At 33.9% G+C, this 25,071-nt stretch overlaps 1 protein-coding gene and 1 long non-coding RNA gene across 4 annotated transcripts in view; one reads left to right on the top strand and one right to left on the bottom strand.

The window, feature by feature from the left end:
* LOC114881498 overlaps positions 1–25,071 on the bottom strand; it is a 94,999-nt gene that overhangs the window by 55,081 nt on the left and 14,847 nt on the right. Inside the window, exon 1 of one of the 2 annotated variants that reach the window (XR_003790266.2) lies at positions 22,395–22,525. The exons of the other annotated variant lie outside the window; for it this stretch is intronic. This is a non-coding gene — a long non-coding RNA (uncharacterized LOC114881498). Of the gene's footprint in view, positions 1–22,394; positions 22,526–25,071 lie in introns of those variants that run through there. 2 annotated transcript variants of the gene reach the window in all.
* LOC114881461 (muscarinic acetylcholine receptor gar-2) overlaps positions 1,054–25,071 on the top strand; it is a 37,644-nt gene continuing 13,626 nt past the window's right edge. For both annotated transcript variants that reach the window (XM_046286516.1, XM_029198264.2), the window contains exons 1-2: positions 1,054–1,717; positions 14,332–14,512. In XM_046286516.1, coding sequence (XP_046142472.1) covers positions 14,415–14,512 — 98 coding nt within the window. In that variant the 5' untranslated portion in view covers positions 1,054–1,717; positions 14,332–14,414. The remainder of the gene's footprint in view (positions 1,718–14,331; positions 14,513–25,071) is intronic.

Genomic DNA, 25,071 nt, shown 5'->3' with positions numbered 1-25,071 from the left:
ATCAAGAGGCTGCACCAAAGGGGCAAATCAACTGATTTCTCTGTGTTGTATTCGTGACGGTAGGTTGCTTCACTCGTAGCTCCTGTGGCACGGTGTTAATTTTGGACTGTGCTCGATCACACATCCTCGTCAAAGGAGAAGATTGGGATCACCGATAGAGCTTTGCATGCGCCGACCTACTGCCGTTGCACAGTTTGCAGCGTGTCGTGTATCTCCGAAAGCTGTACGCTAATCGACATGATCACTCCGCGTTGCGACGTAAACTCGTATAATTAGTAGGACTACGTGATAAGGAGAATACCACGGCAATATAACGAGAGTCTACTGTAATATTAATATTATCTGTGATTTTGGAGAGAGTGCGCGACTTCCAGTGTAAAAATTGGGATTCGGGGTTGAGGCACAATATAGCAATTAAAAGTGCCTAGTGTTTACGCTAAAAATGACTAAGCTTGGTGCAACACGGTATAATGAGAATTTTTTAATGATAGAAATAATTAATTTCCAATCTCTTCTTCGTATCATTAATGCTATGCTAATGGTATTCAGCACCTTCGTTCTTTTTTTTTCTTATCTACAAATGGTAATGAAAATTCAAGTGTAACGTAATTAAAATGATAATAAGTACCCACCCAGAAAAAGATTATAAGAAACAAAAAACATATCCATGCAAGAAATGCAATGAACATCAAATAGAGCAACAGTGGTACATCTTCACTCGGATGACGGACGACGAAAAATCATTGGGCGACAATGTTCACGTGTCGTCAGCACGATCGAGTGGCTCATTGTTAATTCACAGGGCGAACCGACGCCCCGGGTTCCCGGCGATTATGAAGAAAACTAGGTGAATTGATAACAACGCGACGTAGAAACGATTCATCCCTGGTACGGGGACGTCGAAGGGCGCCGGACACTGGTGCGCAAGCGTTCCCTGGAACGAGGTTGGCGACGGTGCACGGCATCGCGACGCTCAAACGGCGCTCACTTGAATTCACGCCGCGTGTCCGTTGGCCGAGCACCGACGTCGTGCCACATTCGGGCCGCAGTTTGAATCGCGACAACAGCCGGAAGTCGCGCGCTTCCGCACGAGTCCTTCCGTCGACCAAGGACCGACAATGTCTTTCTAGATTACTCTTGAAACGGACGATACGGTTCTTCGACGTCATCGTCATCGATTCGCTCCTCCTATCCTTGCCATTATTTTTTTCTCTCTCTCTCTCTCTCTCTCTCTCTTCAACCCTAAACGACATCCTGACACTAGCTCGAGTTATGTGGTGCGCGGGTGAGAACGAAAGACAGTGGACATCGATCGCGATCGTTGAAACGATCGTAGGGGCCTGTAGAACATCCTCGAGGATGCTTCCGATACGCGATGATCAGCTTGCTCCTTTTCTTATCAATCAGAGCATCCTCTGAACTCTGAAGAACTGGCTACCGGAGATCGTCTCCTATCAATCGGTGTTCAGGGTATCACGTTTGGAATAATTAGTGATACCTGAAGAACTGATTCTCTCGATGCGTTCAGGGCGAAAAATATCCACGGTTTGTCGAGTCGCGACACCGATAACGGTGTACCCGATTGCACAACTTCGAAGCACCGGAAGATGGAACTAAGAACTCGGTTAGACATGACGAAGTGGAACACCGAGAATTGAAGTTCCGGGGATTTACGTGGCCTACTTAGGCGCAGTCCTTCGCTCGAAGGGTACGCAAGGTGAGTTATTCGTTTACTTGTTGCCTGTCTTTACTCACTTTCCACCCCCCCGTACACCCTGGCTTCTCGCGTTACGATTTTATTCTCGGCATCTCGATGTTAATTACTTCCGACGCGTACACCCTCGCCTTATCAGGCCAGATCGAACACGTTCGAGAACTTCTTTAATTACGGCGGGAAAGTTCGTACAATGTGTTCGGGGTTTTAGTAAGATACGATTTAACGAAGAGGTCTTGGGGAAATTAAACAAAACTCCGGGAAATGAGGCATTCTTGGCATTATCTGTTGAGGGGTGGCTTATTAATTTTTTTCTATTGATACTTCATTTACAAGCCGGCATCAAAGCTGTAAATTTGAAAAAAATGTTGATTTTTCAAGGGTTGAAAATAAAATATCTATAAGTTGGAGAAAAATATTAATTTTTCAAGCGTTATAAATATAATAAGTACCTATTTTGACTATAATCCAGAAATCTAAATACCTTCAAAATTATGCCAGTCTATATTAACCCTAAAAATCATTGGTTCAAAAAGGGTTTTAATTAAAAATAGCCAAATTTGCAAAACAAACCATAAATTTTCTATAAATTTGTAACATTGTTTTGAATAATATAGGATTTCTAAAGGCAACCCCCTTTCACTAGAAGTCTCGCCATATACGATGCTGCTTTAATGTAGGTGCGTGCGAGTGGCGATCGATTATCGAAAAAATTATATATTCCAACGATCGTGCTTTGTTAAACAAAATGTAAATTCATCGACGACCTCGTCGAAAGTAAAACGCGTCTTTAGACCGACTGAAACTATCGCAATTTATTCAGATTCGAAAATCGACTACGATTTTCAACGGTAGGTGAAAAATTCTGATCGTCATCATCGCTGCCAATCCCCTTTCCCCTAGATGTAAACGGACTCCAGAACCATTTATTCCGCTCGACCAGGCGATACTCGGGTCACCACAGGCTTGAAAACAGATAGAAGGAACGCCGTCGTAAAAATGAATACTGTTGAAACCGGACCATGGATATTCTTTTATTCATTTTAGACGACGAACTTGGTATAGACATCTGATTGAATATTTCTTTTGGTATCATTGAAACGTGGAACATTTAGGCCCGAAATTTTAGGGCACAATTGAAAAGAATTGAGATTTTACAAAATACACATTTTTCATACAAGGCTTTGAATATTGAATCTCAGCTTAGTTTCAATGACAAATCCTGAATAATGGATGGCTCAAGAATAAATATTAAGTTGCTATGTGTGAATTGAAGGGTTAAATGGCAAAGGAGTGTAAAAGGATTCTCGATCGTGCGTTCTAAAGCTGAACTTCCAAAGTATAATCGATAAATATCGATTAGTCGAGCCTTCGTGGATAGAGAAAATTGTGCTTGTATTATCCTGTCATGGTCACTTCGTTCCATGAAGGATAGAGCTTGAAACATTTATTAGATCAACTAGTACAAATAAAAATTACTGTAGTTTAACAATGTTTATTTTATTAAATTATTAAAGTAATAATTAAAGTATTACCTATTCTTTTATGGGGCAGAATTTCAATTAATTATAAGCGATTTTAATAATTATTAGAAAATGTTAACAGAAGAAGCTAAATATCGTCAAAATGATAGATGAGATTCATCGAGAATGAGATTACTATTCGATGAAACTTTTGATGAGTTTAACGCAACAGTTACAGCGTTGGAACATGCAATTACAGCAGTATTTGAAGTTAAAGATAACACATCAAATAATCTGTATTCCATTTAATATTTTAAAATATAGGAAAATGCACGATGGAATGATAATATTGATAAATGTAGGATACGTCAGTGACATGTGTTCCAGTGAAGAATTTATTATACACATTTCGTTTTATGAAATGAGATTATATTACCATTGGAATCACCAACATTCAACGTATATCACACTTTACATCAAAAATAAATAAATTGGAATATATCAAAGAAGCAATAATTTAGTGAAATTGGTATTAAAAAATGGCATCTATTCACGTAACTGTATTTTTAAAACCCATAAAAATGGTAATTATGGTAATGATTGGTAATAATGTTAATATAAAATTTAAGAAAAAGATTTGCTCCCCTACAAATCTTAAAATTTTCAAAATTCAATACAATAACATTTTAATTCATGCTAGTTTAGAGCGATAAATTACAATAGATCTTGCCTGTTTCTATTTGCAATTCCCCTAATGTATTTATAGTGACATAAATAACGAATGAAAGTACGTAACAACTCTTTTAAAGATTCATAACCATCACGTAACAGGAGGTGATCGTGGTAGTCTGAAAAATAAATGAAACGGAAAAGTTTGTTCGCTAACACGTTTACCGGTGTATAACATCTCGTAATGAGTTGACTTATGGATACTCCAGTAAATATATAGATTTATAAAATGAACATTTGCCCTTATTTTGATCAATAATTATGAAATTCAGGAAATAGTCGATGGAAATTTAATTAACCAATTTACAGAATAATTGTCTAAAAAATTTGGAAGAAGCTCGAAAATTCAAAATGAAACAATTATAATTCATTTACAGAGAGAATTTGCATATAAAGGCCCAATTTATTAATTTTAAATTTGAATTTTTAAATCGATGTTTTTAACTATTTATTATGCAAAATTCGAGACGTCGGTCACTGGTAATCGCCATGCCAGTTAACGTGTTAATTTTCGCATGGCGAATGCAGAGTCATTTTGACCCAGAAATTAAATCTACAAAATATAGAAGGTTTTTTCCCTCCGTCTATTTTTTTCAGCTACATTTATATGCCCATGGTTGTTCAGGGCAAAAAAAAATATTAGGGTAAAATGTTAAAAAAGTCAATGACTCTTGAAATATTTGAAATATTTTCATTAAAAATGTTCCATGTATATTAACTGTAGACGTTTTCTATGTAAGATATATTAACTAAAAAATTTTTAGTTATGGGTCAAGATGACTTTGCATCTGAATTGCAGTATGTATAGTTCACGTTACTATTTGTACATTAAATTGTAAATTACCAAAACTGCTATTACATATTTTTTAATGAATATTGCAAATATTTATTCGCTACTTTGCATGATTAAATAGTTCAAAGAGAACTTTTTTTCGCAGAGTAGTATTTCCCATGAAATCTCTGCATTGAAACTACTTTTATCCCCATGGTATAGGTATTTAAAAAGAGAACGAGGCGAGAGCACTTCAAAGAAACAAATTAAATTAGCACATCGAATAGAAAGGATTATTTGTTGGAATCTGCAAGCAGATCAATTGAAAGATTCAGTTGAATCCATTGGATGCGATCGTTAAAAAAATATTCTGGATAAATAGTTGTGACGAGTGCAATATATCACGAAGAACGACGAAGCACATTTCGCGAAAGAGCTGATAAAGAGCACGACAAGCTGAGAGCACACGCCACCCTTCGTGAATTGTATTTAACTTAATACGGGAAAACCTGTCACGAATATCTTGAGCAATAAGTATTTCACCTTTTATGAACAATTTCTAGCTTTTCAATACTTTCCAACAACAATTTAGACGATTTTTAAAAGAATAACTTAAATTAGCAAAAGTGGAGATAAGGAAAATATGAAAAGAAAAAGAAAATTATCATTCTAAGCTGTTAAGAGTAAACATTGTAATCAATTAAAACTGGAAAAATAATATAAAATTTGGAAAATGAAAATGCATCGAAAATTAAATTTTAATTTCAAATCATACTGTTGGTTGACAAAGACCCAATTTCTCCATTCAAGGATTAAATAAGGCAATTCGTGATTGAGAATGTTTTATAATCAAAAATAAATCACGAAGAACGAATGGACACGATATAAGTCAAGTCTTCTTACTCTCAATTTTATTCTGATTGAATGCTGAAGTACACGGTCAAGCATCAAATCAATAAATCAAATGTTGAATTTATTTATCCTTGATTCTCTACCACTTCTTTCTGTTTTTTTTTAATGAGAGTATCTCTAGATTCAATAATCAAGATGTTCTCGTCGTTTTCATGATGTATATACAAGTTACAGAAATGTTTCACCAAATCATCGATATTGAATAAATTGAAGTTAATTCAGCCATTTTATACCTTACTTTGCAAATTGCCAAATCTTTCTTCTTCAAATAAAACATAAAATTAAACAATAAAAATTCACTTCATGAACTTTTATTTTAATTATAAATTTTTTTATAAAATATATGTATCTTTTAATGCATGCAAAATTTGACAACACGAAATTAATGTTTGATAATCTTCTTTATTTAAGATCATCGAAGTGGAATGACCTTTTAATCGTAACAACTTTAATTGCTTTTACGTGGTGGCTAATTAGATCAATTTCTGCACAGGATATGATTGATCACGATTAAAATACAACGGCGAGCACGAAAGTTCGTTTCGTTTGTTGGTAACCAGGAGAGGGTGCGAAAATTCGTTTCTGTCACGTTGCACGTGTCACGGATGTCACGAATGAAAAGTCACAAAAAAATTACAGGCCAAAAGTGGGAAACTTGGTTCGGAGAAAGTTTAATATTGCGAAACTTCTTGCTGCGGTAAATCGGAAATTAACAATTGAGTTTGAATGTTAAACGCTGTTTCTATGTAATTTCCGGTAATTTCTGATAATTACTTTTGTGTTAATAAGAGCAACGTGATAGTTAATTTAATTTTATCAAATATCATCCTGAACAAATTAATAATATTAATATTGTAAATGAATATTTATTATAAGAAATATTGTAATTCCTATTATTAAAAATAAAAATAGGTAATTTGCAAATTTCAACTTTCAAGCTTTTGAACAAAATCGACGTAAAATATAAATAGGTGCTAAGAATCCACAAGCTGGAAAAAATTTGCAGTTAAATTGGTAAGCTTCTTTTCAAAGGTGGTAGAAATTCCTGAGATTGAACGGAACCAACTTTCCTCGAATTATTTTATTTTTTGTAACGTTAAAGTTCAAGCAATTAATACTTTGAGTGGCGGCGTTATGAATTTGTGTTTCAGTAATATGTTTGATATTTGAACAAGCTTTTTAACAAAGTTATAAAATATTTCTTTTTAGATATTTTAAATTATCCCTTAATTTAGCACATAGTTATTGTTTCACTTCAGATACATACCATATAAATTTGAGAAATTTTAGAAATTTGATTGCATCTATGTGAGTATAATAGAAGTTAAGGGAGCATAAACATAAATGCAGAATAAATATCTACATGGACTACTATTGTTAGCTGAGTATTTGAAAAGTTCCATACTCAAAGGGTTAAGTGACCTAAATAAATAACAATCACAAGATGATAAATCTGGACCGATACTAAAATAGAAAAATTGTCATAATTTCAAAACTAGGTCAAATATGGTATACTCTGAACTTGTGAAAGTAAAAACTATAAAAAATGGAGTGAAATTTCTTTTCTATTATTTTTTGTGTCTAATTGGAGTATATTGAATCTCGCAAGGTATCAATTTAAACCTTTAATTTTTCAAATAAATTGTTTTTAACATTTATAGTACCTAATGTGAATATTTTTATTTAGACAAGTATATAAAAGAATTCCTAATAATCTAGGTAACAGATTCCTATAGAAATTTCACCCTCATCCATAAAGGGATGACATAGTAGTCGAGATGATAAAAATAACGTTAAAGATTTATTTACTGCAATATCCATTACATCACAATTTCAAAAAATGCGTTTCACAGTAAATCGAGCTTTCACGTATGACTCGATACGTCTCCTCTAGTCGTGTTACACGAAACAATGGAAATCAGGTAAACACGATAGGCTGCTGTAACTCAATAGCAGTTGTGAAATCAACCACGCAAACCCCAAGCGTTTCTGCTCTTCTTATCACATATAATTCAAGGGAAATACAATTGTTATTTGCGTTCGATTCGTACGTTCCCACAGGGATGCGTTCCTATCCTTTAATCAATGACAATGCGATTTATTTAATTATGCGTAATGTCCAATCAAAATAGACTTGGATGCGCATTCGTCGTAAACCGTTAATGCTATTTTTGATGGCATTTGCATCGTTGTTCAATTTATTGAACATTCAATGCAGGAATTTCATAATCTATCAATGCATTGTTATAGAGTTGCGGAGCCTTGAATACGCGCTTTCATTTAAAAATCAGGAAACAATTTCTAAGGAAAATGGCCCACCCCCAGAAAGGTGTAAGATAATATTCATTAAAATAATTAATGGCCAATGTTAATTTCAATTACCTAAAATTGCACGAGTTATTCTTCATGCCTATTTAAAAAAGAATGGAAATAGGTCAAACGTCTGTTGCAAGGAGCAAATTAAATACCGAAGGTTTCCTAAACAGAATGCAGTAAATGAAAGAAGATTAATCGTGTTTTACATGGAAATAATTATTCTTTGAATCAACATTAAGTATTCTTGAACTTCAACGACAATGATTGCTATACATTCGCTCGATGTTTCTGAAGGTCTTTTATATTTTCTCAACAACCTTAATAAATCAGGGAAATATGTTTGAAAAAGTACTTAAGTAGCTCTTTGAGAGTTAGCTCGTCCGAAAATAGGTCGTTAATACGTCCAAAGGAGAGTTAGTAATTTTTGGACAAGGATTCCGTGCTACCGCAAGGAATATTAAAGCACCTAAATAACTTTTCATGCGAACACCACGTGACTATACCTAGCCAAGTGTCCCTTTGAATGACTGAACATATTGCCATCGATCTTCTCCGAGTATCAAGTAAGCAAGTCCGTCATAAACGCTTCTCGTTTTCCTCTTAAGCGGCTTTAAACATCCCTCGAGGATTTATGTGGCCCATTATTGTATGTATCTTGCGTGCTTTCGATTTAATTTTAAAAATTAGACACAGTTCCCCCTAACCACCAAATTTATGATATAAAAAGAATTCAAGGGAAAAATTATTATAATAAGACAAGATCAAATTTATAATGGGTATATTAATTTAAAATTCATAACGGGTTTCTAAATTTTATTAATGAAAAATGATCTGGGGTTAATTTAATGCAAGAAGCTGTCAACTGTGTTTAATTTTTTATAAGAAAAGCAAACTAATTTAATTTCTAATTAGGGTTGCCACCTGTACTATATTATATGTACTATTTACTGTTGAAATAAAATACAATATTTTCACTTCATAGTTAATTATACAAGCATTTAATTATCAACCTAACTAAATTAACCTAGTTGCAGCCAGTCTCAGCTTTTAATTATGAACAGCAAATGGCGAGAAGAAAGAAATAAAGTTCCAATTAAATTAATAAAAAATCGGCTATTCATTTATGTTAATTAATTCATTGATACTAAAAGCACAAACCAACTATAAATATAGGAAAAATAAATAAAATAAAAAAGCATGTTTAATTTACTTGAGAATACTATATTTTTTCAAGATTTCACGAAAATACTATGTTCCTCCCTTAAAAAGATGGCAACCCTAATTCTAATAGATAATGTTAAAATTTCCATTTTTATTTGGAATACACTACAATCATTTTCCCCTCATTTTCCTATAATGAAATAAAAATTTTCAGATTACAATTAATCTGTCCTACACCAGCCATCAAAGTGTTAGATTGAATCCTATTATACGACTAATGAAAAAGAGAAACGATTCTAGTGCGAACGACAGACAAATTTGTCCTGTACATACTTCCTCCATTGAGAAAATCGCGAAAGCGTTTCGAATGCAAGCGATTACAATTTTCGGCCAACAGTTTTCACGCGCAGCTGGTCAAATAACGGAGCAACGCTAATTACTGTCGTGAACAACTCGATTGATTGATCGAAATAACGGTACGGTTCGACGATGCACACTTGTCCAGCGATGTTTGCCCGGATCCATCGATCAGACGAAGAGCAGGCGGTGAAAAGAGGAGGTTACGATACGATCGATTCTGATTAATCGCGGGGAATCTCATTAAAGTCGACAGGAAGGGAACAGGCCTGCAAACCAGGTTTATCGACGGACCTTTTTTTTTTTCTCTTTCTCTTTGAGAAAATATATTTGTGTAGTTATATATCGATCTAATTCCAAGCTGCAGCAGCGACTTCCATCTCCGCTGCCGGGGGATATTCAATCAGTTGACTGGAAGAGGCAACTTCCTTTGCTCAAACTAAATAGCGAATGCTTTTTGCCAGCTCGTACGAGGCTGAATTATTATCCACGTTTCACTAACATCTCGAGGGCTGTTCGCCGGAAACGATGAGAAAAGGACGGGTTCGCGTTCTGTCCGATTTATTAGCAATTAATACGGGTCAGGGAAGTTTCATTGCTGATCATTCATTCGTTTGTGAAGTTGATTGCTTTAATCTGACATTGCACACGTGTCTTTGCTTTTTTGAAAGCAGATTGATTTTTTCTCAAAACGAGGTAATTTTAATTAGGAAAATAATTGTCATTGATATTATTAATTAGTAATGAAAAAATATTAAAATTTTAAACAAAAATTGGGAAATAGTAATTGAGAATATTGAAACTTTAAATAAGAATAGAAAAATATTGAAAAATTTTTGAAAATTTAAAATTAGAGTAGCAATTAAAAAGTAGTAATCGATATTTAACCTTAATCTGACCTAACTTGCAACTCTCATGGAAAATTCGTGGAACGAAATCGAAAATCCATTTTTCACGTGGACCAATATTTTCCCGTTACACTGAAAAACTGTTAATCGGTAATCGATGAGTTCCATCGTGCTGCCTATGTACAGGGAACAGCGTACTCGCGGATAGAAGCAAAGAAAGCCCGGATGATACTGCCGCGTGGGAACAAGGGCTCCGACGGCAGATTGTTTGGAATTCGTAGGCAAGAAACAAAAACAAGGGAGAACGCAGCAATTGTTCGAGAATTTTCAAGCTGCTCTAAAAGCTTGATCGGTTTGCTATTGGTCTGGGTCGATTGAAAAAAACAATAAACTCAAAGAGAATTAGCCAGAATTCTGTCGATACGTTGCTAGATTTGTCGGTTCAATTGTTCAGAATGATTCGCCACGCGTATACGGTTTCCGAAATCCGTACAGTTTGTATTTCATGCGATCAGGGAAAAGCATAACGCGTAACTTGACAAATACACCTGCACAAACACGTTTAAATAAACATACGCTATTTCCCTCCCGATTTCGACCAATCGCAAATTTTCAAAACGATGAGAACACGTCATCCAGTTAATTAATTCAACTGGTTTCTAAACAAAATTTGAGTTGTTCGGTCCAATTTTGGGCAAACTTATTTTATTTAAGTAAGCAGCTTAATTTTTTAAAATCTAAATGTTTAATTTGTAATTAGAAGTGCTTTCTAAAATTAATAATTTCGGGCTTATTACAGTCATTTCTCACATAATTGCAAGACTTTTTTAATACACAAAGTCCACTGGAAATTGATAGCCTTCTGAAGAAGGAAAATAACCTTCGAAACTTGGAATCTTTCATTCTTCAATTGTAAGCTTCTTAACCTTTGAACTTCGCAATCTTCTAACTCAGCACTTCTAAAAACTTGCCAAATTTAATACACTTTCGAAAAGTTCTGTGTGTTTGTAGCATTATTACGTGAAAGCATATGGCCGCACGAACATTACGTTTTCCCTCTTTAATAAACCGAAATGTCTTGAGACAAAAGGTGTATCTTTTCATCAATTTCACGCGCCTCTGTGTCCTACAACATGTTTCGCCGAAATGAGACTTGTTTCTTGCTCTTTGTAGCACGGCTCGTTTCATCGTTTCAGTTCTTGTCACTGTTAACCCTTTCGTTATGGCGGTATCAGCCAACAAATATTACGGTTGTATAAAATAATAAATGACAAATTGTAAATTTGTCATTTTTTCCCCCTTTTATATTAATTTGCTTCGTTACATTTGTTTGATTTGACTGTAGAAATCAATGTATTAACACCTTGGTTTTCACAGTAGTAATATCAATGCTTAGTCAGACGCGCGCCAATATAAACTTGCCAGGAATATTAAAAACTAATCTCTTTCTCAATTTAATGCTCTATATTGTATTATTATAAATTACTAGAGTCATTTCTTAAATTTTTCAATAATTCATTAATTTTTGAAACTTTATTAATTATTTCTCGTAAACCTTAAATCTCTCATGCCATTCGACGAATTAAATGATTAAATGTGTATCACCACTTTCTAATAACACCCTATGGTATTTAACACGTGTTAAAACTAGATCGCTATAGCGATCATTCGTAACGAAAGGGTTAAAGTACACAGTGGCCGAAATTTCCGACACGTCAGCCTCTTTTCACTTTCCGTCAGCGGGAATTGTGCAGGTCGGTCTTCTGCTCGTTCCATTTTCATTATCTCTCTCTCGTTCGTTTCACATCGACCGTGTACATGTGCAACACGGTACACACCGCGAAAGCTCGTTTGAAAATAAAAAAAAAAAAAGAAGGAAATACGTGTATCGTTGGTGACGTGCAGGAAGATAAGAGAGACGGTCAGATTGAAGTTCCTGATAAGTTACAGCATTTGGTTCGTGCAAAATGAAGCACGGAATATCGAAGGTTGAAGGGTGTTGAGTGGAGGATAAGCTTGGTTTTCAACGAATTTCAAAAAGGGCGGATTTTAATCGTTTCAGGCAAACCACATCATGTAAATTGACCTTAAGCTCTGTAATTTTTTATTTAAAAAGAGATAAATTTTTTGTATTTGCACGTTTCAATTTTTAATCTTCGGACGACGGACCATGGAGAGAGTCGTAATAGTTCAACTCAAAATTTCATTTTATTCGTCACTTTTAATGAAATAAATTGAATAATTGAATTTCTTCTCTAATAAAATTCTATGATTTGTTGAAACAACGTAATTGAAAAATGTTAATGCAACTCTTTCCAAATGCACACCCTTGTACTATGTCGTTTTTATTCAGCTTCTTTCCCCTATTTGGTTTTTAATTAATTACCACGTAGCAGCAGATGCATATTCCGCTGTGTAAATGTGCAGATCCCTTAACCCAATTTAAAATCAGCAATGGTCCTGAGCATCCTAAATAAAATCTATGTTCGTACAAAGGAGTATTAAAGGTCTTACTTTATCCACAAATAAGATTTATGATAGTATTAAAATTTTACCATAAACTTGAATCGTTCAAAATGTAAATAAAGCTTTATATTGCAAAACAGCGTCTCATAAAAGAATGCAAAATTTATTCTTTGAGCCACATGCAATTAAAAAATTCTAAAAATCCAAAAATTTACATTGCACATTATTTTGTTGTTCTTGAAGCTTTATTTAATGGTGTCATTTACAAAAAGGGTTTCAACGTCAGGACTCGTGCAGATTCTGCAAAACGATGCTAGAAATGTTATAATAGGTCATGCTAATTGACATTTTCTCGAACACCACACAGAGAAATCTCTTTTCCCGTCGTATTATACTTTCAGCATCTGTTCATCTTCAGGGATGTAAGCGATACAGAGATGTACAATCGAAATGGATTCGTTTGTGATCGTCTTGATGATCACTACTTTCTTTATATCGCTGACTTTTTCATTGAAATCGATATTCATTTATGTAGAAAGGAATATCTTTGTGATTCTCCAAAAATTATTACCATAATTGTTAAATCTTTTAGAAGTTGCAATTTCTTCGAGAAATGAAATAAAGATATTCAATCTGAAGAACATTATAATTGAATGCCTAATTTTTAATTCATTATCAATTTAGGATATCTGACTTTAAATAAATTAAATAAAATAGTACTGATTTATATTTTTAATATTTAAAAATCTTTTGTTAAAAAGTTTGGGTATCTAATTCTAATCAAAGTAACTTTGTGTACATTTCATAACTCTGGGTCACTATTCATCCATTTTCAAGTGCTATTTTTTTCTTCTTTCTAACAGCCTTTTAATTTAATAGCGTCAGTACACTCACGTACAGGAAACATCAACTCCACTATTATTTTTGCAATTTTTCGAGCTACTTCTGACGTTCCCCTTCAGGCTTTAATTAAAAAAACCTTTTGATTACCTTCTGTTGGAAAATATTATAATTAACTGTGAACAAACATTGGCACTTGAAACACAATATAATAAATCACAGCTTTGTTAACATAAAATGAATTTTATAGAACGAATTGCAATTTGTCAGACAATTTTTATTCCAAACATTATAATTATATTTTTCTATAATGTTTAAGAGAATACTTATGTTGTTCCAAAGGAAAAAGAAAGAATTTTAACAAATTGTTTTTTATGCGGCAGTGCCTCTGCATCAGAATCATAAACTAAAATCATAGTGATCATGCGATAAATTTCTGCATTTGCTTTTCTTGACCTTCGTAATTTTCTGCTATTCAGAAAAAAATTTATTGTCGAGCATGGAAGCATTGTATACTGAATTATGCCTAAGCACGAAATTGTAACGCATACAAAAAGTTTCATTAGATATTATTTCAGTTACCTTCAGTCTGCATGATTCATCGAATCGTTTCATTGAATTAAAAATGTACAAATTTTAAGATAAAACATTTTTTTTTAATTTAACAATTTCTGTTTTAAATAAAATTGTGCCAGATTTATTATGTATTTTTTTCACTAAATTTATAATGATGATTTATTGTATTGGTTCTAGGATGATCGAGGGATGATTGGGTATTGAGATAAAGGCGTCAATGGTTTTCAAGCTTCATGCCACCGTGACTTTTTCCTACTGGAATGGAGATGAACGGGACAGAGGGCAGCCTGAATGGCACCGAAACTAATCGCACTACTTCGCCAGTTTTCATCATTAGCACTCGTTATATGACACAATGGTAAGTTTATATTAATATCATATATTCTATTTAAAAAATTCAAATGACTGAAATCTTTGAAATGCCCCCATTCACTTACAGTGCTCCATTCGACATCATTTAATTTTTCCTAATGACATTTTTTTTATCATTAATCGTTTTAAAATCATAGTTTATCCCAGATGCAAATATTTTACAACATTCTTACCTACAATATTTTATTGACTAAATAATTTCATGTAACGATAATGCGATTTCGATTTTAGAACGATATAATATTCCTGGCCATTATAATCAAACTTTTCGATTCAGCCAGAAACGACGTGTATTTATGGAATAATCAGCCTTCGGTGAACTACTTTGGTTACTAGCAAGTATTCAGGTAGTACTAGACGCGCACGCGAAATTTTCGAACAGTTTCCCTGAAGGATATGACATGGAGAAGCAATTTAGCAAGAGGCACGAGGCATTTGTAAATCCGAATTGCACTTTGCAACCGGCAACGAAAGAAACATTGACCTACATTTCGGCCTGAGATTAAGTCGTTGGACTACGGACATGAAAATAAGGATTTATCCGGATGAAAAAAATGTTGTCAGTCTACCATGAATTTACCAACATTTCTGGCAAAAAAATAGTATTATTATTCTATATAGTCCTTTATGAAAAATTTTTGTTGTAATTTATTAATTACTTAGCTAACCCTCGAACAATGGACCATGGAGAGAGCCACAATTTTAATTCAATTTTGTATTTTACATTAAACTATTATCCCAGTGATTGATTTATTTTAAAATCATTTAACTAACAAGTTAAATTGACCATAAATCATCCATAATATCAATCGCCTAATGACTGATTATTATTTCAATTTCCTTGGAACTTTCCAACAATCTTAAGTAGTTGCCACGATGGACAAAGTTGTTCTAAAGTTCGAGATTCAAGTGACCATCTGGTTGGTTGCCGTTTCCGGGAATGCTCGTTATCGACGAGTAATAGCATCGTGTGGTTTCCTCTCGTACATTCGATATTGCTTGTACCACGGGTGTGCTTGGGAAACACACCAAGGTTGAAGGAAATGAGTTTCCACGCGACGCAAAACGAAGGCAAAAATTTCTTAAGAGCCTTGTGTTCCTTTTCGAGACACCATTGTTCTTCTGGCCACGCTTAATGACTGCTTCTATACAATCGATAACTGGATGTTTCTATTTCGTGCTTGTTAAAGGACTTTCAGACGTGCCTACTATCTTTTCTGATATGCAGACAATATCTTTGAGAGGAGATATAACGTACGACAACGTGTTGCACTTCCAAATTGAAATTTTCGATTTTCAGTGCTATTATTTTATTAAGTTTATGTTATAGGAGATATTTTGCAAATAAAAAAATTAAAATTGAGAAGAATTATCAATATTTATGAAGAAATAAATAAATATTTTCGAATGGTAATAATGATGACTAGAAAAATAATAGTTTTGAAAAAATGAATGCTTTGATTTGAAAATGAATCTTACTGCTTTTAAATTCTTCTGGAATGCAGAAAAACCATAAATAAATAAAATTTAATTTCTTAAATTTTTTTCAAGTGCTAGCAAGAATAGAACGTTATTAAATTTTAGAAATAATAAACGTTGTTAGAATCGATCGCGAACCCTGTTATGCGGGATAGAAAAATGCAACCAATATGAACCTTCCTGAACTCAGTTATCTCTTATTTTGTTAGAATAAATAAGTATGCGAAGAATTTAATTTCTACTACAGCGACGCAACTCCCTTTATTACATTAAATTGTAATGGAGATAGGACAGTCTATAGTACAATGTCGTAAAAAATGTTATGACTTCGTTGCTGATATACCGATAACTTTTCAAAACAATTGAGTTAAAAATTTATTCTATCTCCAGTTTAATACACGGTAGTATAATTCAATTGAATCCATTTTAGTGAAGGAAACTTGACAAAAATTAAGAAAACAAATTTTTCTTATTATTGCCAGTTGCGATACAAACTACATTATTTAAAAATTATTATAAAATCTTTAATATTAAATTTCTGTTATCCTTTACTTACTTTAACTAATATATTCCAGCGAAATTTCATAATAATTATATCCTGAGAATAAACATCTCTTCACAGTTAATTTCACCATGTAAGCTTCGTTAACATGAACTATCCTGGGGCGTGTAGAATAAAGATTTCCCTAGGGGTACTTTTTTATTGAACGTCGTTACACTTTTTAGCCGAAAATTTTCGCGCAAACATTGTGCAAGTTAAAATTTTACACCCGAGATTCACTTTGTCGGCTCGTCGTGGCCCGATAGAACACATACCTATACGGGTGAATTGCAAACAGATACCGACAATGAACGTTCGTTTCAAAGGACGACCGCTGCGTTTTCCGATAATGCAAGCGGTACACCTGTGAAAAGCAATTACTATCAGAAGAATTTCTTTTACAGGTAATTCTTGCCCCCTTTTTATTTAACAAACAATTAATTCGCCGAATGAAGTATGAAATTCTTAAAAAATATTTAAAATCGAAGTTTTCAAAACTGAACTTCCCCATAAAAAGAAAAAAAAGCTAAACAACGGTTAAAACAGGGGCGACAACTAGCAGACGGGCGGCTAACAGAACTAATCTGGGACAAATTGCACCCTTGACCTAGCCACGCTAATTCGCGTATCCCGTGAAGTTGAACCATGCGAACGAGTAGTTGAGTGAGTTTCGGTTGATGCCGCTCGAGTACTCGGATACATGCTCGTTCCGTTTTCGTTATTTCGTAAAAGGGTGAACCGATGTCGTGCAAGCTGGAACGAGGCACGCGAACCACCCTTAACGGAGGATCAAGCGATCCTACCACTCGATGGGCACGCAATACTGACGAAAAATTTCCAATTTTTCCGTCTGGCTATCGATAAAGCAACCAAACAGACGTGTACATGACCATTCTGAACGTACAGTGTTATTGATTTTTGCATGTCCCTCTTTTCATTAGCAATGAAGCAATCGCGTGTTAAATGAAAAAGAAAAAAATAATTCTCCCTGATGATCGATGTTTCATTTCATTTCAAGCGTTACAGTTTCGATCAGTCAATCTAGAGCCTTGAATTTCGTGTGAAATTAGAGGGTCTTTGAGTGAAAGTTTGAAGACAGATTCAATAGATGGATGAAAATGATTAATTGACTGGAGTTAGGTGTTCATATTTTTTTTTAGAAATGGAACCTTCTAAAGTATTCTAATTTAAAATTTTTCACTTTAATAATTCTCTAAATATTATAAGAGCACTCACTGTAAATTTGTGAAATCTGAACTATGCTTGGATGGTAGCGAAAAAATTATAAACTCCCGAGGGTACAAGCCATTTTGTTTTATCGTATTTCAATAACCCATGAAAGAAATGAGGCAGCGATACCAAATGATGCTATCTATATAAAATGGTAATACCCCGAACCTGGTATTCAACTGCGTCTTTTGTACATCATAAAAATGAAAGGAGACCTAGTTCATCCTATCAGTTTACCTGAGTTTTATCGAAAAAGGATTTCGGTATAAAAGGGGGAAGATAGTATCGTTATCATCACCCTCTGTACGACTTGAAACTCGACATGCATAAAATGTAATTAAAAAAAAGTTGATATACCTAGTATTTTATTATTTAAAGTATTAATATCAAGCGTTGTATTTTTTTTTTATTATATTCATAAAACTAGTTTGTTTGCATATCATTTCATTTCATCAATAAAAGCCGAGATCAATGTTCATTACTGAAAGTTAATCCAGGTTCCTTGCAAATCCTGGCAAAACACCGACTGCTGGCAGCAACAAATGATTGAAATCCCGTTTCAATTAACAAATTTAAAGGGGGAAAAATAATTCCTACTCCAGTGCTCTGCTCACTCGTCTTTTTCAATTCAATTTCAATCATACGTATTGATGCGTTTTCTGCTTAATTGGACATTATTACCGAGATAAAAATTTTTCAATATGCGACAGACAAAAAAGGATCGTGCAGCATTAAAAAGTTTTCTGTTCCGATCATTGGATGGTGATTACAATATGAAATATAATAATGTAACCTTCTGTTAGGTAAATTATTTATTACATAGTGAATTGAACTATATTAATTATTAGAACAACAAACTATGAACCCCAGTAAATGTACCTTATAAAAACTATACGTTTCATGCAACAAGTTTCTTCTGCAAGTAAATATATGTAAGTCTAAATTATACTTTCTGAAAATTGAAAAATTAAAAATCAAGAAAATGAAAACAGTCGTAATTAGAATTTGCATTTCTGCTAATCGACACATTCCATTGAAGAAATACGATACAAGGTTGCAGCATGAAACATGCTAAAACCCACTGTATTTATTTATCGTCCATAAAATCGACGCGCTAGTCGTCACGAAAGTGCAAAAATCTTTGCAATTCCAATGATCTGCATACGATCTGCATGCTACTCGCAGCGTGATACGATTTTCAAATAAGTGAATGCGTGTTTCTCATGAAACGCGTTTTACCTTTCTACGCGTAATTAAACTACGTCTAAAGTCTCACAGGAAAAGAGGAAAATATTAATACGCCCCTTCCAACAGCGAAACGAGTCAAATAAATAACGTTCTTTAAATGAAAAATTAATTTCCACGAATCTTTTTTCTTTAAACAGACTGTACTTGAAGTAATAAATTATTTTTAATTTATCAATATAAAATATTCATCAAATTTATTAATAATTTTATTATACACTGAAAAATAGATATGCATCTAAATATAAAATTCATTATTTTTATGCTGCATTATTAATTAACTTTACTACATCAGACTTTATATTTAGTATGATAAATGAAATGAAAAATTTAATAATATTCTTCATGAGCTTTTAAAACAATGCAGTACTTGGAAAATAAATAATTAAAATTCATTATTTCAATAAGCTCATTCTTCCAATTCATTGTGTCTAACAATAAATCGATTTTCTATTCCCAAGCACTTTGCATTCAAAAACCGAATATTTAAAAGATCCGCAAAACCCTGTGAATTATTACATATTAATCAGCTGCAATCCCATCATTATATCGATTCGAAGCTTTAATTATGGTCACGTACCCCGTTCACGTTACTATTTCTTCACTTTTTCACCCCTTTCCTTTTTTTTTTAATTCAACATAGAAACAAGTTGACCGATTTGCAAGGCTCGGATTAATATGTTCTAAGCGAGTGAAATGATGTGTTAGGAAAGTGAAACGAGGACGTGAATGTTCTTTGAACAATCCCGCCAACGTTATGCTTTTGTTCTTTTATACGTAAGCAATATTGTGCACGGTATCGTTATTTACGTTGAATATTGGATCGTTATAATAACATCGGATCGATGTGTTAATTCCAACTTAAATTAGTAAATTCAATAAATTATATAACATGGGAAGTGTATCAAAAATTTAAGATATTTCATTATTATTAACTCGTTAATTGCTACATGGGTTATTAATGAAGTTAACTCTTTTATGATAGTTTTAATTAGGGACGAATTGGGACTTAAATTTTTACAGGAAAATTAGTGACATGATAGGCCATGTAGAATAGGGGTCCTAAGTTTAATTAATTGTACTCTAAATCTCTACTGGCCAGGAGCGGATTAAGGTTTCTGGGGCCCGCGGCTATCAAACCTCCAAGGGTATTGATTTTTGAATTTTCCTTGGTCCACAGAGGGAATCTGGGCAAAAATGTATTTTGTATGCGGAGGTGAAGCGTATTGCTTTCAAATTGCTTGCTCCTACTGTAACATAGGTTCAGCATCGAAGTCACGAAATATTTAATTTGGCCACGATAGAAAGCAATTCCTGCGGATACACATGAAACATGGAAATCTGATTCAGGGAACAAAAGGTTTAGAGACGCTCTTTGTGCTACGTTGACGGAACGCGTGTTGCACAATAGCTGGGATTAAAGTGGATTTTCACTTTCAATGATAAAAAAGAAACAGAGCTTCTTTCGTTTGTGTACCTTTTGGTTTGTGAACAATTACAGGATTGTCCAAATTGGGATTTGATGGTATTAACTTTGTTATTGAACAATTTTTTCCATTGCTATTGGTATCTTGAGACATTTAGCTAATTTTAATAATCATAAGTTACCATTTTTCTTGTTTTAGCCTTCAGAAGACAAAATAAGGTAGAATTGGAAAAATATTTCTATTTTTATATCTTTAATACTTTTATGAATTTTAATATTTTGAAACTGTTTATATGTATCACAAGTTCTTGAAAATGTTATTACATTAACAAATGTCCCAATCACCTTAAATGGCTAAATTTTTATTGATTTAACCTGTGAAAAGTGCAGCGAAATTTAATGACCACGATTGGGTCAACAAGGTGCTGAGTTTGCCGAATGCTACACCTCACGGAATAATGTTCAGCGAATTAAGAAAGTATTGGCACATTTAGGTATAATTATAATAATAAAGTTTTTAAAATTTAACAAGAAAAAAAAATTTCTTATGCATTCACATGCATAAAACCATGTATGTATGTGTATCTACTTGATGGAACGAAGAGCTCGTTACCGAAAAACTTCAGCAAATTTACGGCAGGTTATCAGGGTGCTCATGAAACTGTGGAAAAAGGAAAATGGTTGTCAGATTGGTGTCCTATGATAATGAAAGTGAAGGACAAGGGGTAGGGTGAGTCAAACGACGTCGTTCCAGGGCATGTACGCCAGATCGGGAAAAATAAAATTCTGTCGGGCTTGATTATACGTGATAAAGTGAGTCGATTTCAGGGTTATTACGACCTCAAAATATATGTTAAAATTTAACGTCAGACGTTGCGAAAAAATTTCTTCTGGTATTTTTATCACTATTTCAGAATTAATTTATGTATGATTCTGACAAGCTGTATTAATTTTGACAATAATTATTGATATTATAAGAATTATATTTCAAATATTACTTTTTTTACAATTCAATACTTGTATAATTATACACTGTACACTAAAATATATATTTATTTCAAACCTATCAATTAAAAACGTTTGTAATCAAATAAATACATAAACCTCTCGATTGCCCATCAATCGCCCATCAATTTCGCCCGTTGTTAAAATATACATTGAAAACGAGTTTTATCAGCACACGGACCAGCATTATTGTATCGCTAAATGGAAAAAGTTTATCGGATTGAAATAAACCTTCACATATAAATATTCAATGCTCGTACAAAAGATATTTCTATGCTAGGGAAATACGAACGAGTTCGACAAGTGAGGCTCGTTTTTCAAGAATTTAATTAACCCACGATACTAAAGTGCTTCTTCAGTTCAAGTTTGCCATGTTTTTACATAAATTAACTGCAATACGTTGGTACAGTGTTTACAATTAATCGATAAGGAAAATTTGAAAATGCAAGGTCAAGTGATTTTTCCATTTGCAATGCTAATAGTTTCATATTTAAATTTCCAAATTTTTTAATAAACTTTTGTTTCTTAAAGAAAGTTTTCCCAAAATATTTCCAAGAATATAGTGATAAAATCTACCATTTTTCTTCAAACAGATAATTTTCAAAATAAACATTTTCCATTGATCGGACAAACTAAGATATCGGAAAACACTTTTGACGTACACGACTGATCGATCATGATGAAAATCACGAACGCGTGCCTATGTATGCTATTTTCGGAATTTTTCTTCCTATGCTTTTCCCCCTCGATTGAGTTCCAAAAATGAACACCACTTGATATCGTGTCAATGATGATAAATCAAGGAAAGTTCCGTCTGTATATCTGACAGGAATTGTAATCAAGATATGAAAGCGGATCAATCTTTTCATATAAAGTGCCAGATATAATTCACGTAAATGGTTTTTTCCAATAATCTTTGTGAAACAATTTACTGAAGATTACCTCATATTGTTTGCAAGAATTACTTCTACGTTGATTACATTTGAAAATGTCTCCTCAGTATGTGATAAATAAAATCCACCAGATTTGTCGAAATCGAATTTATAACACATGACTCGATCAGCTCTGTCCGACGCGACGGGTGGCGAGGAACTGAGGCGCGGTTTCGAGTTGTAAACAGAAACGGAATTAAGGAAGCTCAGAATTTTCAAAACATTCCGAGGATTAGTGCCCCGAGGTTCTTACTCCGTCTTAATGTCAACACGAGCATCAATTCGACCGTGAATCTAGATGAAATTTAATATTTTGATTTACAAGTAAATCAAATAATTAAATTTGCAGAGTAAAAATTAACCCAATTTGTAAAATAACAAATATTCCAAATTCATTCTACAATTTTGATTTGTTTCTCCATGCGGAATTATTTCCTATCTTACTTCAAAGAATCTTATCCTAATAAGGAGACATTTAAGCAATGAAGCGTCAAATTGCAGCGTTTCAAGCTACCAAACGTAGGCGAGAGTTCTGTCTAAAACGGGCAAAGACAGGTGCGTCTTGCAATTAGTGGAAATTGATACTGCTGTGCACTATCGTGCATCACGCACTGAGAACCAATGATGTGTACACATCAGATGGATCGTTTCTCATCATAGCGACGACAGCCTAATATTCTCTATCAGCAACGTCTCTGCGCGTCACTTAATTATGAACTAGTCTTTGTCTCTCGATGAAACCTTGAGATCGACGAAGACCGATGGCAATAGATATATGCAATAGAAGAGGAGGCGGTGTTACATTAAACATAGGTTAATTGTTTTACATCAACAGATCATTGAAATTTCTTCTATAAATTGTTGATAGAGCAGGAAGTGAATCTGTGCTGGTGATGCAATTATCTAGTGTACAGAAATTCGTGAAGTTAACGCACGTTTCAGAGCCGACTAGATGAATAAAGGACGCTATTACTAGCGTAATAGACCAGTGATAAGAACCTTAATACCCTGGTATTACAGGTCGCAGAAGCTTATAAAAGCTGGATGAAAGGTGAAATGAGTGATGAAAGTGAATGCAAAGTACATGCAAACATTAATTTTATGGTTTCAATATCATCCCATCACCCTAGACCCCTAAAAAAATCAAGAAAGCATCAATACTTCTCGAGCTGGTACAATAGTCAATCTCCACAAAAGACAGGTCTGTCAGGGGCACAAGGTTGATATCTCATGTCGCATTTCGTGGTCCACTTGCATCCCGATTCGAGGTATGGTGGACGCTTAATTTAGAGTAGAGATGAAATCGGATTTACACTTGGACGGAGGGCAGGATAGTGTTCCATAAATATCAACGTTACGATGGCACGCTGATGGCGGTGATGTAGCAAACTCCACAGAGGGTAAGCTCAATCGCTCGGGGGAATTGAACGAACGCGTTTAATAACTCGGCTGGCATACGATCGCCCACGGCGTGACACTGGAATCATCCAACAGGAGAAGATCCCTCACGAAAAGTCGAGAGGAAATTCCCGCCAATGTTATCGTCGGCAGTTGATGGTACATCGTGTTCCACTAGTATCACTACCATCACTGTTCGATGATATTTCAGGACACGCCTGTCCTGTGTCTCCTCGCGTGCAATTAGCTACACAGACACTGTTTGAAGGGAATTTCCTCTGGTTTCTAGTGACACCAACTATGGCATATTGCTTGATTACACGCGATAAGAGTGCGGTACAATGGAGGATCCCTTATCTGGGAGATATTAGAATTAGGGCACTTATCAAATTTGTATGTTGGTTCATTTATCCACAGGATGGTTTTTTTTTAGTCTACTGTATTGATTTATTTTTGTGTATTTTTACTCATTGAAGCAGCGTTAATTTGTTTTTCACTTTTAACTACCCACCTAAAAAATCCTCTTTAGTAAATTATTCCCTTCATAACATAATATAGGGGTAATTTTTTTGATGTACTCTAATTTTTTTCAATTAGTAATTTTACAAAAAAATGTTTTATTCGAAATTAATATTAATCAATTTTATCCAATTAAAAAATTCTTGAGGTAATTAAATGATAAATGAAACTGTTATTTATAATATTAATGAAACAAATTCACCTTCATGTGACACCGAAAATTTATGAAACGATACCCTTACTTTATTCAGTTATAAATAGATGGTGTAAAGGATGTATATCATAAATCAATAGTTAAATAGTTTCTGAAAGCTAATTACAGTCTCAGGAGGTCGAGGATCACTTAAGATTTAGTAATAAATCGTACCACTTGCTCGCGAAAGTTTTTCACTAAAACTACGACACCTTCGACGAAGAAGCATAGCACGTTCTTAAAAGTTGCCGCATTCTCGGCAACTGATGACCTAAGCTTTAATACCGATCCCTCTGACCGCAGCAACGTCCAATCTCACGAAAATTTCTCCTAACTTCCGTTTTCATCTCGCCATTTCCACGCGCCGAATTTCATCCTCCGTAAAAGTAGAATCAACAGAAAACAGAGGCAAAGTAGAATCGGAATGAGAAGAAGAATATAGTTTCATACACTGCTAAAAAGTTGATTTCTTTTCTTTTCGTGTTAATAAAATTTCCAAGATTTCCGTGAAAATGATGGGTTGTGAATGCAGAAAATAATGGATTTACCGACGTAAAATATCTGAAGACGAAGGAAA

The sequence above is a fragment of the Osmia bicornis genome, chromosome 7, assembly GCF_907164935.1.
Source record: "Osmia bicornis bicornis chromosome 7, iOsmBic2.1, whole genome shotgun sequence".
Taxonomy (NCBI): domain Eukaryota; kingdom Metazoa; phylum Arthropoda; class Insecta; order Hymenoptera; family Megachilidae; genus Osmia; species Osmia bicornis.
Note: the sequence above shows the minus strand (reverse complement) of the source record. Positions and strands in the feature narration are given on the sequence as shown.